General features: G+C 36.7%; 1 protein-coding gene across 15 annotated transcripts in view; it reads left to right on the top strand.

Moving 5' to 3' along the window:
- Nucleotides 1-43: 43 nt before the first annotated feature.
- The window catches only part of nfixb (nuclear factor I/Xb), a 189,707-nt gene continuing 165,111 nt past the window's right edge, over nucleotides 44-24,639 (top strand). For 2 of the 15 annotated variants that reach the window (XM_073813763.1, XM_073813764.1), the window contains exon 1: nucleotides 44-753. In XM_073813763.1, coding sequence (XP_073669864.1) covers nucleotides 676-753 — 78 coding nt within the window. In that variant the 5' untranslated portion in view covers nucleotides 44-675. Of the gene's footprint in view, nucleotides 754-15,130; nucleotides 16,719-24,639 lie in introns of those variants that run through there. The other 13 variants (XM_073813767.1, XM_073813766.1, XM_073813774.1 and 10 more) reach the window with 13 other exon arrangements.

Consider the following 24,639-nt stretch of genomic DNA (forward strand, 5'->3'; position numbering starts at 1 on the left):
ATGTTTTATGTCCAAAATGTTTGAGTACCACGGATTTAAGCAACACGCACCCTATACTTTTTCCTGTAAGGTTTTATTGGGATCCAACGGCATGCAAATGTCAATTTGAATTTTTTCAGGACCCTAATTTGTTGCCAAAATAGTTTTAACATGATCCAAAAAAATAAAATAAAAGTACATGATAATAAACATTAAGGGCTATTTGGTGTTAGAAGGTATATCCAATACTACATGTTTGTCATCTTTTTCCTGACTTTAGTAACAGCTGTATTTCCCAAAATTTAATCCAGAAGTACATGCAATGCTAAAAATGAGAAGACTGGCAGGCATGTAAACAAACATCCCTCATAGATGCTCTTTTTCAAGTAAACATTTGTTTCTCTCTGTACCCACAAACACTCCGGTCACACCCAGTGTCGGTTGGCTGTGTAGGATCGGTATGTCAGTATGGCAAGCGGCTGGCGTTGGCTTCATACGGCTACAGCTGGCCGGATTGCACTTCTTGACGTTTTCTGTGTCAATGTCCTCTCTCTCCGTCTCACTAACACATACTCACACAAACACAGGCATACACGCTGACCGCACGCTCCTCCTGATTGGTGCCTGCCGCACGTTTTCCTTTTATTTATTAATTTTTCCGCCATCCCAGGAAGAGGATTTCTTCTGGCCACGGGAATGACGCTGGACAGGCAGGGTGACCCAGGGCTCAGGTGGCAGCTGTGTTATGGCTTCTCTGCCAGGTCGTGGCTGATGGTATGACCACTCTTTCGTTTCTTTTTGCTCTCGTTCACTTGCCTTCTTTCGTTTCCTACTTTTTCAACCTTCCAGAAAGTAATGCATGTAAAAAAATCTATCTGTCGGGCCCTCTTTATATCGGTCTGGAATGAGAGCCAATGCATTGTTGCTTGTATTAACTTTGGCTGCCAGTTTTCATTTTAGTGTTTGTCAGTTTGTGTTTGCTATGTATTGAATCACTATTCACTATTCAGGATCTGTTGACGTATAAGTAACGGATAACGTACAGCCAGATGCTTATTTGTAAAAATAAAATGAACGGGAAACCTACTTCCTAGTGGCCGGAAGTCAAGATGAGTTCGAAGAACATACATTTGGTTTAATCGTTTAAAAATAACATCTCATATTTAAGAATTATGCATATTTACATTACATTTGTTTAAGTATTAAACTGCATCTGACTGTCACCTTGTAGTTCCCGGATGTGGCTTTGTTTTTTAGTTTCAGGTGGTTTTATCTGGGAATAACAAAGCTCGAAATGTCGACACTAACCAATCAGAATCAAGCATCCCAGAGTGCTGTTTCCTGTCTTTAGTTTAGTTTTTGATGGTAGTACATCATAATATATTAATCAAGCTGATTATAAACAATATCCCAATTACGAATATAGTCTAAAAGTTTTATTTTTTTGAGTACTGTTTGCTTTTCGAGTGCTGGATTTGAACAAGTACCGGGAGATTATTTACATATCTGTGCTACTTTTTCCCTTTTCAATTAAGCCTAATGAATCATGGAAAGCGATGTAAAGCACAGCCCCTAAATACAGCGAGTCCTCAGATGGGGATTTCAGAAACTTCTGTATAAAGAGTCTTATCGAGGGATCTGACACAGATTAAACCTCATGGGCCTTTCACAGAGACCGCCTGCTGTGCTACTGGCTATGTAGGGCAGCAAGAAGCAGACGCTGTGTTTGTGTGTGCAGAAAGACCGATCGTCCTCGGAGAAAAAAACTGCGTACTGAGGGATGAAGAAATCATGGGGTGTATGTCAGGGGTCATAGGGTGGAGATTTGGGAAGATTTCTAAGCAAAGTAGAGGTTTGGGAGCAAACAACTAATAAAGGCCATAGAACGAGTCTTCGACAGGGGGTCCGGGGTAGTATGACTGAGGGTCCTATAAATATTCTTTGAATTCAAGTTTTTTTGTAAAATGAAATTGGGCAATTTAGAAATATTCCACTTTCATAAAAAAATTCACTCCCATGTCATCCAAAATTATTCTTTTTTTAAGGAAAATTCCATTCTAGGATTTTTCTCCATATAGTGGACTTTAGTGGACCTCAATGGTTTATAGTTTCAGTGCAGCTTCAAAGGGCTCTATATGATCCCAATCGAGGCATAAGGTTCATATCCATAGACTGTAAAAAAAATGGACGTGGTGTCCGTGACGTCACCCACAGGTTTCTGAAGATTGTTTTTGAAGCTTAAAGTAGGTGGTGCCTGTCGTCACCATCTTGGGCACCATGCATCACTCGTTGATATCTGAAAATGGGGAAAACGGTGGGATGTGGGTGAAGCTGAGGTGACTGGTTGCTAAAACCACGCCCGCCTAGCTTGACTCTAGTGACAGCGTTAGTGACGCCCTTAATTATGCAGAACTTCAAGGCTTAATATAATTTAAACAGATAAGTTACAAAAAAATTCACTCATGAAGGGCAAAATTAGCTATATAGACCAAAAACTATTTTTGTACCAGGCTGTAAACATATTATTTTCTACTGTAAAGATGGGCATTTTAACATGGAGGTCTTTGGGAATTGACTCCCTTTTGGAGCCAGCCTCTAGAGGCCAGTCGATGAATTGCAGTTTAAATCACTTCCTTATTGGCTTCATCAGAGAGATCGGAAGGTTGCCCCTCGGTCTTATCTAGCGAAACGATTGAAAAAATGTACAAATTTGTAACCACAACATATGTGTGATGCACCAGCGTGACCTTGCTTATCAAGTAACCACGTCGAAAGGTCGTGCATGACGTATGTGAAACTACCGCTCCAGTGTTTACAAGTGTGTTGAAAGAGGAGCGTTCAGATGTTGTTGTATGTGAAATGATACTAATTAATGTCTTTGTGTCAGTTTATTGTTTAAAATGGTCCGCAAGTGTGCGTTTCACATATGTTTCACTTTCGCTAGATTTGCTAGATAAACGTTTTTTTTGCAACAGTTTTTGCAACAAACTATAATAAGATACAAAAGAAATGATTGTTTTAAGAATCTCTAGAACCAAAAAAATGGTTCTTCTATGGCATTCCTGTGACGAATCCTTTAAGAACCTTTATTTTTGAGAAGAACCTGATTGTAGAGATTTCTTTGATCACTCTTGGTTAGAAGAACCAAAGAAAGGTTGAGAACAAGGATCTTCTTTAAAAAACAACAAGGTATGAGTGCCTTAAATGGATCGTTCACCAAAAAATTTAAATCCTGTGATCATTTACTCACCCTCATGTTGTTCCAAACCAGAATGAATTACATTTTTAAAATGTATAAATAACCAAACATGTGCTCCTGAATAGCCTACCCTAAAAGTTTTGTGATATAGTCATGTATTTTTTTATTCTTTTTTCGTGATCGTATAACGAATTCCTGTTTTTGTGTGATTATCACGTATTGGTTACTCAACTGCTTTTTCCTATTTTTAAACCATTGTCGCTTGGGTTTAGGGTTAGATTTGGTGTTTGCATTAGAATGTCACTTTATACATTGGTTTATACTATTATTATTATTTATATGTCACCTGGCGTTGGGGTTAGAGTTGGGTTTGGGATGTCATTTTATGTAAATCTAACCCTAAACCGAAGCGACAATGGTAAGAAAATAGGACAAAACAGTTGAGTAACCAATACGTGATAATCACACGAAAACAGGAATTCGTTATACGATCACGAAAAAACGCAGAAATTCGTTAGCAGCGAAAAAGGTCATACATGTTGAACAAATGCATACCTTGTAATGCACTGTAAGTCGCTTTGGATAAAAGCGTCTGCCAAATGCGTAAATGTAAATGCAAACAGATATTGGGCACCATAGTGTTATGATTTTTTTTACTATGGAAGTCAATGGTGCCCCAGATCTGCTTGGTTACAAACATTCTTCAAAATGTCTTCATTTGTGTTCAGCAGAACAAAGAAATGTATACAAGTGTGAACTATCCCTTTTAAGAACCTATAAGATGAAGATCTTGTTTGTAACCCTCAAAAAAGGACCCAGCCCAGTCTCATGAAATTACGTACCTGTAGTCATGTAATTTTTAAAATTCTTTTTTGTAATACTTTTTTGTCACGAATTTCTGAGTTTTTTCATGATTGTATCACAAATTTCTGTTTATGTGTCATTGTCACGTATTGGTTACTCAACTGTTTTGTCCTATTTTTTACCATTGTCACTTCGGTCTAACCCTAACGCCAGGGGACAATGGTTTAAAAATCAGAAAATATAAAAAATAAATCAGAAAAAATTGTATAAACCAATACCTAAAGTGACATCCTAACGCAAACACCAAATCTAACCCTAAACAGAAGCGACAATGGTTTGAAAATAGGAAAAAGCAGTTGAGCAATACATGACAATGACACATAAACAGAAATTCGTGATGCGGTCACGAAAAACGTGGAAATTCGTGACGGTATCACGAAAATGAATCAAAAAATTATGTGAATATAGGTACCTAATTTCGGGGTAGCAGCACCATACCAGCAACTCAACTTTGAACCAAAGCTTTAGATACACAAATATCCTAAAAACTTGGGTGTGAGCTAGCAACTGCATAGCAATCCTGGACAAAACCCTTTCCGCGCAGTGTCGCGGACTAAGATGTAATGTGTTCTTGAGAAAATCCGAAAATCTAGTTTTATGTAGAAAAACGGATTTTACATATACCACTTACACTGCATCTGTTTGCCCATTTCCCACAATTCAATATACTTTCTCATACAACCACATCCCTGTCATCTGCTCGGATAATCTTGTTCCCTCGTTCTAGTCCAACTTCCCCTATCCTTCTCCTGTCTCTTCTTCAGCCATCCAAGCGTTTGTCAATCCCTGGCTGCAGATGTCCACACCTCATACTCCTGCCCGCTCCATATCGCTGTCTTTCTGTGCACAGATGCCCGCTTTGGCCCGCAACAGCTGTCCCAGCATGTGCTGCAACCAAGTGTTGATGTGCTGTTAGGAGTGGGGGGTGCTCATGAATATTCATGTTAATTTGGACCCATTCTACCAAACAGAGCCTGGCACTGCCAAGGAAGCCCCTCCCCACAATGGGATGGTGGAATAGAGGAATGGTGAGACAGATCCTATGGCCTGATTCCACGAAACCAGGCTCACAGCTTAGAGTTGTGAATGACGACCGGCAGAAATGCCAAAGGAAAGAAGATTGAGAAACAAACAATGCTGGGAAATATACAATCATTCACGCCGCCTGAGGTTTATAGAGGAGGAAAAAAGCGACACAATTTATCTCACAATTTGAATGAAATGTTTCATTCATAAAGATGAGTATGGGGTTAAACAATTCAATTTTCACTTTAACGGATGAACCAATACTGCAGAAAATCACATCAATATTTCCTCGAGAGCTCAACATCTACCAAATTCTTGATTAATTTGTTTATTTTGCAGTTCTTGCATATATGTTTCTTAAAAAAAAAAACACATTGATGTTACACTATAGTCCAGGTAGGCCTATGATGCCAAATTCCGATTTGTTGACTATTTCCGTTTTTAATTTTATTTCGACGTCCTGCTTAAATCATCTTTTAAAAGGGATTTGTATCCGATATCAGCATTTAAATCAAACACTTGGCAAAACAATTCAAAGTATACGTACTGACCCGGCACAGCTTCAATTACAGAGGAAGTAAAAAGTCATGATATTCAATAGGACACAAACAAAATAAATATACAATGTTTAAATACAAGATTATAGAGCTTTATTTCTGTAACAAGACAAGAAACTTCAACATTACTCCACTAAGTGTGGCACTCGGCCTGCATTGAGCTGTAAAGTAGTGATGTTACGTTCGTGAACTAATTGTTCTTTGTGAACGAATCTTTTAGGTGAACGAATCGTTCTTTGTGAACGAATCTTTTAGGTGAACAAATTGTTCTCGTTCACATTATCAACTGACTCATATTTCTGGTTTACTGAAATTCCTCCCCAGCATTGAGGGCGCTATTAGCAGCGCATGCGCAGATCAGTGAACCAGTTACCTTTGTGAACTGTTCAGCCTGTCAAAGAGCCAATAGCCTTCTAGTTTATCCATATTTAACATACAGGACATAACTCTATGATTTATAAATGTGTAAATGTCTGACCAAACAATTAAAATGTTTATTATGCACGAAAACCTTATGTTTTGGTCATCGGAACCTTATTTAATTTATTTAACGTGTAGATTACACAATAAAGTACAATAGTTGACTGAGGACGTAACATAAGACACGCTTTTTCGCCCCCTGCTGTATAGACGGTTTCAGCAGTAACAACATAAACAAGCTGCTGTCGCGGTCCGCACGTAACTTCCGGTAAACTCCGCTAATATTAAATAACAACGAAGTACTTTAAACGTAGTTTATTTATATAACAAGCAAAAAAACAACAACACACAGATTACCTAGGAGACCAAAACATTTGTTATTTTCGACGAGGAATTTGTTCAAGAGATCAGTTTAGCAACTGATCATTAAAAAAACGAAACCGGAAGTAAAGTTCGGATCCAGACGTGTATCACGTGCGTCCGATGAAACCGTCTATATGCAATTTGAAAAAATGGTCACTGAACGAATCAGAGAACGAATTTGAATGAATCATTTTGTTGAACGAACTGAAAACGAAAAAATCTCTTGAAAGAATCAAAATTTTCATTATTACTGCGAAGAGTCATGTTATCGCGGGTGTTGTTATGTCGTATTTATGTCGTTTTTTTAATGACGTACTGGGGTGCGTTTCCCAAACAATGACGTAACTCATTGCTGAACGACCATAGTACGATGCATCGTTGGAGAAACGAACTACCTTGTCACGACTGTTTCCTGAAAGCATAGTAACTTTGTCGCACATTCGTCGTTTGAACCATGTTGGTTTAACAACATAGCTGATGATGTCACGTGGGAGATGAAGTAATAATTAATCTGTGCAAATCGATTTAATGTCAGATTATTGCTGTAAATAACATATATTGCATCGGAAGACTGATTTTGTTATCGTGATTTAGTTAACTGTTGTTTATTTTCAATTTATTTAATTCACTCGCAAGTTCCCTTTTACGTCACTTCTCCCAGGGATTCCCCAGGGTCTTAAAGATCGTAGGCCTGCGCACATGCGCAGTTTTTAAATGCAGCGCTTTCATTCTGTTTACAAATTTAAAGACGTAAAATACAATTATTTAAAATGATGGATATAGACTGTACTACATGTTTTTTTTTTTTGCTTGTTTTGTTCAAAAGCATGATCAACGTAAGTCTACATATGATAATAACAAGGAACGATGCTTCTAACGACAGGTGAAGAGCTGTCGTTCCAACGACACAAGTTAGTGATGCAGTTTGCGAATGTTCATTTGAACGATGGTTTCGGGAAACACCAAATCGTTGAACGATGTTAGTAACGATGGAACTTACTATGGCTAATGATGCTTTTGGGAAACGCACCCCTGTATGACACGACTCAACACAAAAATATCCAATTTGTCACTTACATTGTGGATGCAAATGCATGTTTCTGATTTGTATCCGATTTATTTCTACATATCAATCTGAGATTATCAAAATCTATTTTTTTCCTGCTTTCACATTTATATCTGATCTGTGCCACATGAGAGGAAAAATCGGAATTGAGTCACTTTAAATATGCAGGATAAATGCGACCTTCAAGAAGCTGGAACCTTGTATTCGTTTTGGATTTATTTACTACAACAACATTTTGGAGGCCTGTAAATGTAAACATTTAAAAATGTGTTTTAGAAGAAAAAAAACCGCAAATTCATAAAAAGGTTTCCTCATGTGTGACGTCGCCAACTACTGGCCTAGTCGTTTTCTCTGATCTGTGTGAACGAGGATTGTTTTACTTTGTGGTGTGAACACGGAAAACGCAAAGGAAAACGTTTTTGTTTTTAGTACATCGTTTTCATGTTATATCATTGTTATAAACATTATGTGTAACTTAAAAAGTCTGCATTCAGACAAAACTGATGTATAGAAAAACCTTTTCTATATTATTTTTAAATTTTTATTTAACCTTTATTTAACCAGGTAAAATCAGTTGAGAACAAGTTCTCATTTACAACTGCGCCCTGGCCAAGATAAGGCAATATTACATTTAAATGGTTCTTGAATGACATCTTATACTAGTTTTAAAGGCTCCTTTTAAAATTCCTTTTTAAGAAAGAAGAAAGCCAAATAATGTTTTACCAAATTGATACAGGTGTAGCATAGCGTGACGGAGAAAGAGTTTTAGATCGCTTGAAAGAAAACGGCATAAATGGCCAATGAATGTCGAAATACTGTGGTTTTAATGCAGAAGAACTATATTATGATGGAAAGGTTGATGAGGAAGGAAAAAAACAGAAGAGTAGACAGGATAGCAGAGGTATATGAAGATAACAGATGAGAAGGATGAAGCTGTAGGAGGGGGTCAGTCTCTGGTGTGTGTGTCTGTGTCCTCTCTACTCTTTCATGGAGAGCCAGGGAAGCAGATTATAGCCTCTTCTCACTCCAGGGGAGGACAACCCCTCTCCCCCAGCATCCATTGGCTTTAATGCCTCACTTCCCTCTGGACCCACCTGGATCCACACCAGATGCACACATACACTGGACATCCCGGCCAACACATCTGATTCATCTGATCTTGACTCTTTTGACCCTGCTATACTAATATACATATAGCAGCTAAAACATAAAATAAATGCCTGAATATTCATTTTTATGTTTTAGATGCTATATTTCTTGTTTATATGTTAGGGTACACAGAAATAATAATTCCTTACAGAACGATCTTTTGCGCTGCTAATACAACAGGGCCATGAGTTTAATCCCAGGGAACACACACGCTGATAAAATGTATAGACTTGGGTTATAAGTATTAAAACGTGTCATTTGTCCTGCATCTTTTGTGTTGCAGATATCAATGTTTTAGTACTTTATATTTGAAGAGTTTTGTTGCAAAACGAGATAAATCCATGTTTTAACGTTTTTGACAAAATATGTTTATTATTATGTTATCATGTTATTATTTAGTTTTATGGTGCTACTTAGCTGTATTTTGTAAGTTATGAAGGTTTAAATCAAAACAAACCAACTGCAGTTGAATTGATATTAATTGGAATACTCAACCAAAAAACAAGATTTCTGAACAATTAAAAAAACGGATTTATCTCGTTTTGCAACAAAACTCTTCATTTATGATTTTCGCCCGGCAAGTTAACTAAATGAATACCTGAGCCAATTTTAGCCACCAGAATATCATAAAAACTTGAAGTAGGGCTCTCTTGACTATAGGACCAGTAAATATCCATTTTACAACCATCTGAAACACCTGAGCAACCTCAGATCAATGCTATTATACATGTATGCCTCGCTTAGCAACTGTATAGACGGTTTCATCTGATGCACGTGATACACGTCTGGATCCGAACCTTACTTCCGGTTTCGTTTTGACTAGTTGCTAAACTGATCTCTTGAACAAATGCCTCGTCGAAAATAACACATGTTTTGGTTTCCTAGGTAATCTATGTATTGTTTTTTTGCTTGTTATATAAATAAACTACGTTTAAAGTACTTTGTTGTTATGTATTATTAGCGGAGTTTACCGGAAGTTACGTGCGGACCGCGACAGCCGCTTGTTTATGTTATTATTGCTGAAACCGTCTATAACATCACACTGAAAAAAATGATTCATTTAATTAACAAATTTTTTTAAGGTAAGTGGTTGCAATCAATTCAATTAAGTTACATTTAAACAAAGGTTTTTATTTTATTTTACACATTTTTTTTTGTAGCTTAAATAAATTGATTGCAAACACCTTAAAAAATTGAGTAAACTGATGGCAGTTGAGTTTTGCACTCAAATTGTCTTCCAGTCTGATCGCACGAAAGTAAGTATTTTACAAATTGTCTAATTTGAAGTGAATCGTACAAAAACATCAGATTTTTATAAAAAAAACCAATAATGAAATCCCACCCATAACCCCAACGTCACAGGTGCAAAAGTAAATCCTAAACAAATGTATAAATGTTGACGTATGAATTAATTCAAATTAGAAATTATTACAAATTGACATATTTCTTCTGAAAATATTAAAATAATTTCTAAACTTATATTCTAATAATTTATTTATTTGTTTGTTTTGTAATTTTAAAATTTGTAATTTATGTATAATAACTAGATTGGGGCCTCCAACCCTTTTGTGAGCAAGAGCTGCCACCATGGATAAAACAATCTGGAGAGCTACTTTTTTGATAGTCTACTTTTTTATTTTATTTATTTTTTATTTAGTTTATTTTTTTGTCGATATGTTTTATCATTGTTTAACATAAAATAAGCCACATAATATATAAAAATATGTAATAAATAAATATTAAAATTGAGTCTCTTAATAGAATGTGCTTGGTGGGCAACTGACAGTCAACCTCGTGCCCGCGGGCCCCCTGTTGGAGACCTCTGAACTAGATTGTACCTTTTGCATGTTTTGTTTATGCTAATGAGCACATCACTTTGTAAATAAAAAGATTTGGATTCATTGATATTCTGTGCAAAATAAATTTTTTAAGACATTTGTGCCCCAAAACCCAACGTCTCTCTCTCTTTCTCTCTCTCTCTCTCTCTCTCTCTCTCTCTCTCTCTTTCACACACTTCATTGGGGCATAAACCCCTTCTTGCTGCTATACGATAAGCAGAACGCTCACAGGCGTTCCCTCATGAGACTCGCTGTCCTGCAGCGACTCTGTGCACCAACCTGATAAGATTCCAGAGCCGCTTTCTGCTCCAATCCCGATGGAGCCTCGGCACAGATGACCAACCACAGAACTCCTTTTAGTTGTTTATCTCATCGCTGAGCATAAACCACCTGCTATGGTCAGGTTTGGTTTAGGAGTTAGTGATTTTTTTTATATCTCATTCCTGTCATGCATTAGTTAAATCTTCACTGAGCTTATATGTATGACGTGACTTTATATTCCTTTGGACCAAGAGTTGTCCAAATACTACAAATAGAAAACCTTTATCATTAAAGGAAAGCCCAACGTAGAGAAAAGATGTTTGATGTCACGGTGTGTTATCGGGTTTTGCTTATTTAAAACACTTTCAAAGTCTTCTCAGTCCTTTGCAGTGTGGTCTTTAGGGGCACGAAACGTACACCTTTAAGATGAGAGTCCCTTTGAACATTAAATTAGGCTGAGTTCCTTTGGGTTTAAGACTGGATTAACTGAATCATTTCATTTGAACATTTTAGTTTATTTTTATGTTCCTCTACTGCCTTCAGTGTATAACTGAAGTCTTAGATAAAAGGTACAAAAGCTGTCACTGGGGTGGTACCCTTTAGGACCCTTTAAAGCGTACCATCACAGTACAGCTTTTATATCATTTTTTTTCTGAGATTTTACACTTAAAAAAGTTATCATTGGGACAGTAAAGGTCCTAATAGGTACCATTTAGGTACAGAAATTTTCCATTGAGGTTCCATTATGTAAGGTACAAAAATTTACTTTCTGAAAAGATGCTGCCCCAGTCACAACTTTTGTATCTTCTTGTACTTTATTTCTGAGACTTGATTAAATTGTGACTAGACTAGTATGTAGTTGCCAGGGCATTGCTATGGGGTTGCCTACATGACCCGGATTGGTCATAGGTTACTGGGACTTTACTAAATATTTAAGGAGGCTGCTCAGGTGTTTTATACTGTCTGGGTGTTTATGTTAAGGTTTTTTTTTTACAACCAATGTCAAAATAGTCTTTATAATATTATGCTATAGTCTTGTAAATCTATCCATTGAAAATCTATCTATCTGAATCATCTATTAGTCAAAAATTGAGGAGCTCTGATGCAAAAGCCCCTAAATGCCACATCTGCCGAAAATTAGATACTGATATTAACCGAATTCTTTCAGGTACGCATTGAACATTCAACAAATACTTTCAATTAAAATCCTTTCGTCAGGTCATTCGGAAATACCACTTTATTGGCAGAATCCATAAAGAGTTGAGTGCACTTAGAGGGTTTTGCGTTAGAGCTCTTTTTTAGTATTATAAAACAAGACCATCAATAAAAAATGCATTGATATAAAGTTTTTTTTTGATTGAGGGATCATGTGATTGTTGCACAAACAGTGTAGGTTAAACTCATGGTTATGACAAGCTATGGTTAATAATTTGCACAAAACAAAGTAACCATAAACAACAGTAATAGTGAAGCTTGCTTTATTCAATACTGCACTATTTATTAATTTGATTTGAAGTTTATACGGATTATTATTTTCTTAAGTAATATACAGTATTTATACTGCAACATGACAAAACTAATATAATACAGTATGTTATTGGACAGGCACAGTAAAAGAGCGAAGGTCTAATGGTTTGTGGACATATTCATGGCTCAAGTGCATGTTTTGCTTTGAGTTCAGGGAACTGTGCCTATACAGATCTGTGATTATAGCTGTGCACTACCTCAGTCTTTGAGCCGGTTCGCTCGCCAAGGTCAGCATTCCTCGGCCTGGCCGTTGCTTAGCTGAATTTAAGTTTCATGGTTGTCTGTTCAGCTCGGAGTGGCCCTGCTAAATTAAAGACAGGCAGTCAGAAATTATACTCAAGCCAAGAAACATGCAGGAGAGTCTAAGAAAATTCAATCTGAGCCGCACTAAATAAATGACCCTGCTGTTCGAGGAGCAGGAAGAAATGAAATCGCTCTTATCGACTGAATGAGAAAACTCCATGGGTTTAGAAATACATGAGACTTTTACCTTTGTGTCTTAAATTAAAGTCTGATCTATTTACATTGTTCTGCAATTTGCTTGCATGTGAGTGTTAGGTTTTGGTAAAGTTTTTTTATATATATATATATATATATATATATATATATATATATATATATATATATATATATATATATATATATAGTGTTTTTGCTGTGAAACCAGATATCCTACATTACATATATATATATATATGTAGGATATCTGGTTTCACAGCAAAAACACTTCTTTACTGCAGCATACCTATAGGTACAAAAATGTTTTCCTTGAGACTATGCTGTCATAATTCTGTTGATGGTACAGTACAGACTATCTCATAAAAAATTTTTTCATGCAACCCTACTGCAGTTATATAAAATTCACAATATATCCACTTTATAAAATATTAGTTAAATACATTTTAAAACTAAGGGGAATTGATTAAGATCTTAAGGATTTGACCAGCCAAACCTGTCTTTGTTATATCTATCTTTCTTTGTACTCAAAAACCCAACGTCTCTCTCTCTCTCTCTCTCTCTCTCTCTCTCTCTCTCTCTCTCTCTCTCTCTCTCTCTCTCTCTCTCTCTCTCTCTCTCTCTCTCTCTCTCTCTCTCTCTCTCTCTCTCTCTCTCTCTCTCTCCTTTTCTTTTTGGTGCTGGGATGGCCTATTGTAGGCTATACGCAATTCAATTTCACTATTTCACTGTGTATACATTTTACATTGTTCTCTCATTGTTATAAAAAATATTTTCGTTTAAATCTTTTTAAATTCGTTAGGATTCGACTTGCTATTTTTATTCTGTTAAATATGAGGCTTTTTGCGTTGATTTTCTTTTTTTAATTCCATTCACCGTTTTGGATAATAATATATTAAATGAATATTAATAAATAATTTGTAATAATACTATTTTGTATATAAAATGCTTCTACTTAATATTTTAATATTTTAGGTCAACAAAATGAAATTTCTCGGTGGTTTACGACAGGTTTGAAATGCACCTGTGCCCGCAACAGGCACGCGCGCCTGATCACTGTAACGTCTCTCTAGCTGTTATCCAAGAAAATACTTAAAACCAAGAAAATGTGGGTAACAGATGCTTCAAAGACTTAAATCAGTTCAAATATTTTCTTTGTTTTAGCTTGGGGTTTTAGGAAAGGATCGAATAATTTAAAAAAATTAATTCAGTGCTATACAAGACAGTAATTGTATTAGTTTAAGTTGCGGTAATATCGTTAAACTATACATTTACGTTTAGCTAATAAAATGCATTCGACGTATTTTATAAAACATTAACATTTTAAGGCACAATAATGCTACAATTTTAACCTTTTCAATTTTGCCAATATTGTATGATGTTAGAATAAAAGAGAAATCGGTAGGCCTACTTAAATAATAAATCGATCTTGTTTTTTATGTTTTATTAGAACTTCGTTTAAATTACATTAATTACAATTTTATTGGACCATTGTTAGTGCCGCAAATGTTTTTAGAGCTTTAGGTTATACTGTTTAAAAAATCCTCATAAAAAATAAAGCACCTATTTGCCCATAACACTTTACAATATTGATTTGTCTTTAAATTAATTAATTAATTAATTAAAATAAAATTAGTGTTGGGAATTAACTAAATATACCAATAAAAATATTTTATTTTTATATATTATAAAGGTAACTAGTTTTAACATTTTAGGGTTATATTTTAATGCCCTAATTAATATCAATTAGCCTACATATATAACATATGTATAATTAATTTATTGATTAATAAATAATCACGTAAATTTAACCTCCTAAGACCCGAACTTTGGTTTGTCTTTTTTCAGATTTCTTCCAGCTATTTTGGGGGAAGGAAGAACCAAAAAATATAATAACCAAATACTTTTCTTTGAACATGAAGCAGTGTAATTGTCTATGTTTGTGTACAACAGGTTCCAGTTACACAGAATTAAGTACGGTATTGTGGTGCAAAAAAAAAAATTATGTCCACGTATGTGGACATCCAGGTCTTAGGAGGTTAAATTTAGAAGTACTAAAATATATTAATATACATTTTACAATAGACTGTATAGGCCTATGGCAATTTTTTCAGAACTAAAAATAAACGATTGGATGCGGGAGTTTGAGGAAAAATACGTCATATGTTTATTGTTGTGGTAAATAGGCTTCTGAACAAAAACACACCACATGTGTGTATGTTTTCCTCATCAATTTTCGTTTTATTCTCCTCATGGTAATTTACATACTGAATAGTTAATTCAAAAATTATTAAGATTGATTTCTTTATGAATTTCCAAATACTTAGATTGTAGCTCATACGTTTCAAAGGAGGGGAATTATAAATGAATACGAGTAATTAAAAATATATTATTTAAACGACTCATACGATTTAAAATATATAAATGACCAAATCTGAAAGGTAGGCTAAACAACAACATGTTTATCAAAAATATAATTTCCCCGCGTGTGTCATGCTGGTTATTCTGGCATTAATAGCAAATCAAACACTTTTGTGAGTAAGAAAATAAGTCGCTCTATAATTTAATTAGCAGGTGCGTCGCCGGTTTTTCTTAAGTGCAACGCGTGTCTCTTTAAGGTCGTTTATATTGGCAGTCTGGAGGCCTGTTTTATAGTCCAGGTGAATTAAATGAATGAAAACAAACGTAATTGACCCAAAATGTTGCATAAAATTAACATGCAAATGAAACCATTCTAAAAACGATGGCAACCTTTTCTAAATTACATGAAAATTCATAAGTGTTATTTTCCTTGTTATTTGAAGGTCAGGTCGATAGCTCATTCAAGACACCACTCATTCACATCAATGCAAGTATGAAATAGTTGGTATTTAGTTTGCCCCACTTGATATACAATAAAAATAACGCGATAAAACACCCAAACCACATTGCCTAAAGACTTGGCTCCTAAATGGACCCTAAATATCTCTGCTTGTCTCTGTCCCCTTCTGTCTTGCTCTCTCACTGTCTCTCTCTCTCTCACTCTCTCCTCACCCTCCCTTATGTTGTCGCCGGTGAACGGTATAATCCCTTGCCGTCCCCGCTTCACTTCAAGCCCGTATTGAATTCCCCTAAACCCCCAGCTGCCGTTCTGGTTCCTCTATGTGAACACGACAGACTGTGAAGCGCTCTCGGTTATTAATAATTCACCAGCCACTCCACGTCTCCATCCACGTCCACAGATCAGCCCGATCGCTTCTGCATGCATGTGCCATGCAGAGGTAACACGTTTATTTTGGCAACTACTCTTACATAGGCCACTTCACACGCATTATAATTTCATTTGACTTATTTCTAACGTAAACGCGTCACCGCGTTCTTCATTCTGGCAGCATCAAAGCTTAGCCTATCTATTCCTCTCACGCCTCGCGTATGATTTCGCAATATCCACTTTGCCCAAAATGACGTCCTCTCCATAATAATTGATCGTGTAATCCATGCACTAAGAAGGAGGAGGAGGTCATGGAGATCACCACGAGCAGGTCTCCGGTGGGACGGATGGAGCACCAATTCAAACAGAGTCCCTGAGTCGCAACAGCTGATCTGAACTGCGCCGGGAGAAAGTTGCAAGCGTCGGCGCACGTCTGCGCGATCTCGGCTCGAGCCGCTGGAGACACCGTATACCGGCGCTATTCGGAGGGATTCGTACCGGAGAGATTCAGTTAACGTTGGATTCATCCTGTCGAACGGTCTTCGTTTCGACGTTTTCACACACGAACCTGCTGAAAGAAACGAACGCACCTTCGCGACTCCAGCGAATGTGAAGTTTCCGTGCGTAAAAGTTGGTCATTTTGCGCGACCCAGCACGGGCCCGTCCCGCAATCCGGTTCTTCTGCTTCCGGTATCAACGAAGAAAACCCGACTCGTTTGAGTTTCCTCACCAACCACAGTCTTTTTTTTCGGGGGAAAGTTTTTTTTTTGGAGGAGTAAAATGAGTCTTTGAGACTGTTGGCAATATTCCCCGCTCCACAATGGTACGTGCTGTCTAAATCAACTTTGCTCTTTTTATTTCTGCTTTAAAATGCTGGTAAACATGGAGAGAGAGATTTATATTGATAATACGCCAAGAAATAATTGTTCCAAAATGTTTTTTGGGAGGGTTTTAGACTTGCGCAAAAACTCAGCAGCACGCGCTCTAGTTCTCATCCGACTAAACGCACGTTATGTCACTTGTTTATCTTCGTGTATAACAGATCTTTCTTACAGTAAACTGCCCTTTGCAGAAAGTTATATTTCTTTGCATTTAAGAGGTAACCTATTTAGTGCACTGGTTCCGGTTCGGCCTAAAATATTTACTTTTAGGTCACCAAGTATTTGAAATACTGTAACACGTAGTATATCCTTTAGTTCAGAGACCTGATCTTAAACTTTCACGACAAGTGCTGAATGCATTTATATATTATTATACTGATAAATAGTGCAATGTGAAATATGCAGTCAGTTTTACACGCTTTAGTGTTTATAGGGATTATGGCGACACATGCACATGCAGACTTACATGCCAGTACTAAAATTATTCCACTTGTGACAGGACGACAGTCACCGCCCACATGTCGTCTGTCAAACACAACAAAACCTCGGAGGGTTTATATATATATAGATCAATCCTGCATGATGCAACTTATTACTTATTCAGAATCTTTTAACTAAACTTTATGTTGTGTGTGTTATATTGTTAATGCATTGCAATGTATTTTCTGTGTGTTTTGTCTTAGACACAAAATGCATATTTATTTTTAAATGCTAACAGGGCACCACCCAGTATTTTTTTGCACTTAAGCCAAACATTGAAATATGACATATTTGTATATGTATACAATTTAGCAATGTTTTTATGGTGTTATCTTAATCTAAACACACATCCTTAATACTTATTATAATAATTAGTAATAAATCAATGCATAACTGTCCATATTCAACAGACATCCTACTTGTGTCAGTGTAAAAAAATCTAATGACTGCACAGTCCAAAAATAAACCACTCCATTGTAAAAAAAATTGGGTTGGATAAAATATGGGCATAACCAACCATTGGGTTATAAATAAACCAATGCTGGGTTGTTTCTATCCATGCATGTGTAACAAAAACCCAACAGTTGGATTTGTCCAATATTTATTCATAACAATCCAACATTTTTGAGTGTTAATGTTCAAAAATGTATAAATATGGTTGCAAATTGATACGAATAGCCACCTCATAAAATACGTACAAATTGCCATGAAATTGTGTTGTTCATTTTGTAAATATTAAGCAAGTTGTATGTATAACACAAGCACTTCATGGGACCAACAACTCTTTTTGTGTCACGAGCAAAAACATAAAACGTATGCATTTTATTTTCGTAATGCCTGAATGTTGGCATCTATGAGAAGGAAACATCTGGTCAGTGTTAGTTCAGGTCTGCCCTCTGATAGCTTGATTTTTACTTTTCATCAAAATAAACTGATCTGAGGAGACATCAAGCTATTGGCCGTCAACGAAAGCAGATTACCCAGGTGTCCTGATTTCAGTCTAAATGTTCGGCTAATTTATGCAACGGCCCTCTTTCATTTCCAACTCGCTGCGCGCAGTGTTTTTATTTCTCCCACTTTGACTGAAGTCAGAATCCAGATTATGTTTGATTGCGCGACTGATGAAATATAGGTTTAAGGACTTGATGATTTCCAGATGGGCTTGAATATCCGCACATTAATGCAGATAATTATTTGTTTACCCGCTTTTTTAAATGGCACCAACCCAAATAGGCCACTGCAGAAAGACAGCGAGGGAATCTATTCAAAGCTGACTCCGATAGGGATTAACGTCTTCACTTAAAAACAGAATTTAATTACGCATCCAAACAACAATCAAAGAAGGAAAGTTGGATAGATTTTACAAAGTCAAATGCATTGATTTAAAACGTTCAGACTGTAACAACACAGGCCATAGTTTGGTGACTGAAGAGGTTTCTGGTAGATAAAACCTTTAGTTATGCATGCAAATGTAGTTTCTTAGTTTTTAGTTAGTTGAATGGGATATGTCACGATTGCAATTACGAAAAAATACTGAATATTTCAGATACAGGACACATACAGTATATTACCTACCTAAAGTAAAATGCCAATGTGGCTTTTGTTAGCGCCCCCTGTGGTGGAGGGATGTAAGTTCACCTGTCAGTTGAACTTGATCATATGACCCATCACAATTATGAACAAGTCATTTGACACAGATGTCCCTCATTAACTGCTTGTAGGTTTTCACTTTTTCTCCGATTGCATGTCACTGATGTGATAAATGCTGTGATGTATATAAAAGCCTGTTTATCCTTAAGCTGTCACCATAAATAGTTTCGCCATTTAAACGGTACTGCCAGGGTTAATGCGTACTGCCAGTGTAACATAAAAAAAACTTTCCTTATGTACATTATAAAAAAATAGTTATGGCTATTATTATTATATATCAGTGATGCGTCAATCGAACATATTTTTTAAAATATTCGTGACGCGGGCTGTTGGGTCGTTTGAAATAAAGATGCCAATTAACTATTTTAAACAATTATTACTTTTAAAAAATGCGGGCCAGGAAGCGGGTCGGGTACAATTTTTTTTTTTTGCAGTCCGAGTTGCGGGCGGATTAGTTATAAATGTTGATCGGGTGCGGGTTGTTTATAGCCTAGAAATCTAGACGCACCCTAGCGGCCGCAAAATATATTTGCTGCCAGGGTTTAGTCTAGGCACTCACAATACACTTAACCAGTCCAAAAACCAAAATTTGGTCAGGCCAATCACATCGTGTGTAGCGTCTGTGGGGCGGGCTTAACATGATGACGACAGAGCTGCAACGGTTCCTACTTGAAAACAGAGAATGGCTGCTGCTGCTGGCGAACAGCTATCTTTTGAAGCGGCTTTGGCCGCGACTCTGGAGGACTTAGACTTATGTTTTTCTTTGAGAGAAGAGCAAATAACCCTACTGAAGTCCTTTTTAAGCAAGAAAGATGTGTTTGGAGTTTTGCCGACTGGTTACGGTAACTACGTCACCTTCTTCGTTGCTCTGATCCGTCATAGCGCTATCCTATTGCGTGCAGAGGCATTTTGAGGGACAACCTTATATCCCGCCCCTTGCATTGAGCCGTTTGTGTGAAGAGTTGCCAGACCTTACATCTTGATGTAGGTCTGGCTAACCAGGCTAGGTTGTTTATACATTGACCCGCGCATCACCGTTTTATATTATATTATATTATATTATATTATATTATATTTATTATATTTCTAATTGTAAGTAGTAGGATAGGAATTTTGCTGCACCTTTAAGCGGTAATCCATAACGTTTACCTCTCTATCGCCATCTCTGTTTAAAACATAAAATTGCAGGTTACTTTATGCACTTATCACTGAAAAAAATATTCATTCAAATTACTCAATTTTTTTAAGGTAAGTGGTTGCAATTAATTTATTTTAGCTACATTTGAATAAAAGTTTTTTGTTTTGTTTTGCTTTTCTAATTTTTTTGTTTAAATGTAGCTTAAATAAATTGATTGCAACCACTTACCTTAAAAAATTGAGTAAATTGAATTAATCGTTTTTTTTTCAGTGTTTTATATTTACTTCACATTACCTGTGAAGTCCGACCTAACAGCTCAACTTGTTTATTTTTATAAAGTAATAAAAAATTACAGATTTTGACTTGAATCACTGCATGGGAACATCGTGGTAACTGCCTAGCTTGCCTTTGCATGGGCAGACACAACTTGCATTTCATGAAGATTTTAAAATCTTTATTTTTATTTGGTACATTAGCCCATAATCAGACATGGCTGTGCCGACAGAATCAATGTTTAGCCCCCAAACAATAAGCAATCTACACCCCCCACCCCAAAGGTTCATTATTGCGCTCGTTCTCCGTTCGTTTATGTCTCGGCTGCTCCTCTAGAGATGGAGGTATGAAATATCACATTTTTCCAGCATTTCTCCCTGAAGTGCCCTGGCACGCGTTCACACGGCATACATTTCTGCTTTCATATATTTTATTCCCCCCATCGCTTTTATAAAACAAATTCCCATCCCTCCCTCCGCGGCTTTGATGTTTGATGTGTTACCTGGGTTTGTCGAGCGCTCAAAGTTCTGTAGAAATTCTGTCAGCTGTCGGTTTCTCTTATCTTTGAGCACATAAGATGTAACGTGATTTATCATTTCCGTTGTGGGTCAGTGTTGTTTTGTGCAAGATGTTTTGTTGGTGAATCTTTGATAGCCACACAGTTTTTGGTCTTTCCAGATGACAAATAGTTCACTCTTTGTGAAACTGGGATGGGTGGAAGTGTTTTAACATTAGAAAACATAACATATTTTTCCTGTTATGTATTTTTTTAAATGTCAGGCGTTTTATTTTGATTAATTAAAGTTGACACAAATTAGGCAATTGTTGACATGCATTAGGACTGGGCAGTGTATCGAGTTCTGGTATTTTTTCCAAGCAGGACATGGGATGAGACAATACCATCTATATTGGTATATGGTTTGATATGACCCATATTATCAAAACCATGATTATTTTGTGGTAACCATGGTTTTACCACAGTAACCGTTTTTTTGTAGCCTGGTTAAAACCAGACCATTCTCAGTAGTAACTGCTTTATGGTCTGGCAAAGCTTCATAGACAAATCATTTCCAAAGGGGCGTCACCAACAGAAGTCTCTCAAATGCCTTTGTGTCCAATTGGATAGACCTAAAACCAATCACAGCGATGAAGGAGATGACGTATGCAGAGCTATATCAGACTTTTGCGATAACATCTTTTTTCTTAGATATGAAGGCTTCAAGTGTTGTTCTTTGCTCTGGTTTCATGGAAAAGTTTAAATCGCTTAAAACAGTGGTTCTCAAACTTTTTCAGTGTGCGGCCCCCTTTGTGTACGGTGCATTCCTTCGCGGCCCCCCAAAGAAAATTTATGACAAAAACAGTTCTAAAACTTCACATTTTAATTAAACAACACATTAAATTATACAAAGTAGTGCTGCCTTATTTTTTTTAAGGATTAATTTCATAGAATTCATGATAAATTTATGTATATTATAAAATGTCATAAAACTGGGGCCCCCCGGCACCATCTCGCGGCCCCCCTGGGGGCCACGGACCCCAATTTGAGAACCACTGGCTTAAAACAGATGCGATAGCTGATTCGAACGAGTGATGTTCCACGGCACTATCCATCTTTGTAATGTACAAAATCTGCATCACTGTCGCTTCGCTGTCGTCATCGTGTAAAGCCCGCCCCAATGTTTCTGATTGGTGCAGTGATTTCTCTGCATTAGAAATGGTCTTGAATGGCCTCTTTGCCAGACTACTTGCAGAGCAAATCTAAATTTGCTGGAAGTTGTCTGGGTTTTCCCAGGCTAGTAGTAAAACCATTGTTTATTTTCGTAAGGGTTTTGCACGTTGTACAGCTGGATATTATCAAACAGGGAGGAATACCTTGTCTTTGAATTTTATTTTCATCATACGCTGTTTTAAAGGACACCTATTTCATTTGCTAAAAAACAATATTTTGTGTTTTTGGTATAATACAATGTGTGTGCGTGGTTTATGGTTAAATAAACACATTATTTTCCACATACCGTACATTTTTGTAGCTCCAGATTTCACTCTCTTTCTGAAATGCACGGATTTGAAAAGCTCCGTGTCTCTGATTGGCCAGCTAATTTGTACGTTGTGATTGGCCTGAATACCTCTGATGGCAGCCGGAAATGTGACGCTTCTTACCATGTTTGAAAGATTCGGTTGCTAACATGAGTTAACTTACAGGCTGTGAGTCCGAAGCGGAGGAATTGTGATAATGTTGGTCTTGTGTACATCACCAATCCCAGGAAGTAAACTGTTGCGTAACTGTTGTGTCTGTTTGTTTGTTGTTGTCCAAGAAAAGAGCTAACTTGCGTCATCGGTTACTTTGGGGTTTGTACTTTTGCATATCGTTTACATGTATAAATACACACGTACACACCAAGGGAATGTAAAAACGTGAATCGGACAATAGGTGCTCTTTAATAAAGGTATTTGCGACATTTTACACGAGTCTCTGACCTGCATGTATACATTTATTACATTTTACCAAGATACTTAGTTATATAACTATTCATCCCCAAATGGTAAATGGTAAATGGACTGCATTTATATAGCGCTTTTAACAGACCTATGGCCATCCAAAGCGCTTTACAATTAGCCTCACATTCACCCATTCACTCCCACATTCATACACCGACGGCGGTGTCAGCCATGCAAGGCGTATGATGACAAAGATATGAATTTGAATCAATATCGCCCAGCCATAACACAATTGATTGAAGTTAAATGTGAAAAATTATTCTGGATAGCAGAGCTCCAGTCATTTGTGAAATGTTTATATTCAAATCCATTCCTTGACTGTAGACTCGGGGTATCTTGGCAAATATGGACAGTGAGATCTCTCTAAAACTGAATGAGACACATGTGATTTCACTGAGGGCTTTAACTTACGAGAAAAGTCTGAGGACATTAGCAAGTCTCCATTTGCTTTCTATTTAAATCTCATCGCTGTCCAGGAGAAACAATTGCAGATTTTAGACCGGGCCAGTTAAAATAACCTAGCAACCAGCCAGATCACAAAGCCGTCCCGTAGCAACACATCAAGAACAACTTAGCAACCTCAGAACATCCTAGCAACCTCACCGCAACATCAGCCATGGTTGTTTCACAAATATTTTATGTTTCCATCATTCCAGCATCTATGTCCATTTTCATGGCAAAAACTGGTTAATCCATACACAAGTTAATCTATACACAAGTTGGGTGAGGGTCAATTAGGTATCTCCAATTCTTGCTGGAGGAAACGTATCTGGAGAAAACCCACGCTGACGCAGGGATTTCTCTACCAATGGGCCTCATGTTATAAAATATGTAATGGTGATCGCTACGCTCTTCACATTATTTTGTGATAATACAGTACCGACCTTCATAGCAGGCCATTTTTGAATATCCCAGCGTGCAAATGTAAAACAAAACAGGCCATAACTTTCTATCAGCGGACATATTGTATATGGCTGTTCATTGCTCGCCTCTAAATAGGTTTCTATTGATACTCAAAAGTTAATTACCAAAGGCCCAGGGACTGGTTTCGCTCCGGGCTGGCCATATGGATCTGGCATATGCTCCATATATATAGAAAAGGGTGGCATATTTAATAGATACCATGCTCCATGAACATCCACAGCAAGGGAAAGAGGACAGTTCATCGGGGAGAGACATCAAACAATCAGTGTAGACTCAAACAAGCCACTTTACTTTAAATGTGAAGGCAAACCAGGCGGAAGAGCGACATAGAGAGAGAAAGAGAGAGAGAGAGAGACCTTTACTTATCCATCTCTTTGTTTAATGCTGCCCATTGAAATAAATACAAATTCCTTATGACAATAGTGGCAGTAGTGACATATATATAGTATAATCCAGTAGAGAAAAACAAATTACAACAACCAAATAAATACGCTGTAATGTATAAATAATGTGTAAACAAATACAATGCATAATGTAATTGACTGAGATAAACAACAACAAAAAACAACCTTCTAACCAATCTAGTTTTGTTGGGAAAAATCTGGTCAAACCAAAGACTGTAGCAAATAAAATGTAAAATGCATTTAAAATGTAATTGTTGTGTGTGCTTATATTTAGGGTAATGGGTTTGAACACCAATGATATCAATACTGACAATTCTTATTTTTTATGTAATATTGTAGTGTTTATTATAAATCATTTATCCGTGTACGTTATTATTATTATTTTTAGTTCTTGTGCCCTCATAAACTTTAAACAAAATCTAAAAAAAATTATTTCCGCCCTCTTGTGGCGATCATTCTCTGATTAAGCATATGTTAACTCCGCCCCTCCAATTG

This window comes from Paramisgurnus dabryanus, chromosome 3 (assembly GCF_030506205.2).
Source record: "Paramisgurnus dabryanus chromosome 3, PD_genome_1.1, whole genome shotgun sequence".
NCBI classification, from domain to species: Eukaryota; Metazoa; Chordata; class Actinopteri; order Cypriniformes; family Cobitidae; genus Paramisgurnus; species Paramisgurnus dabryanus.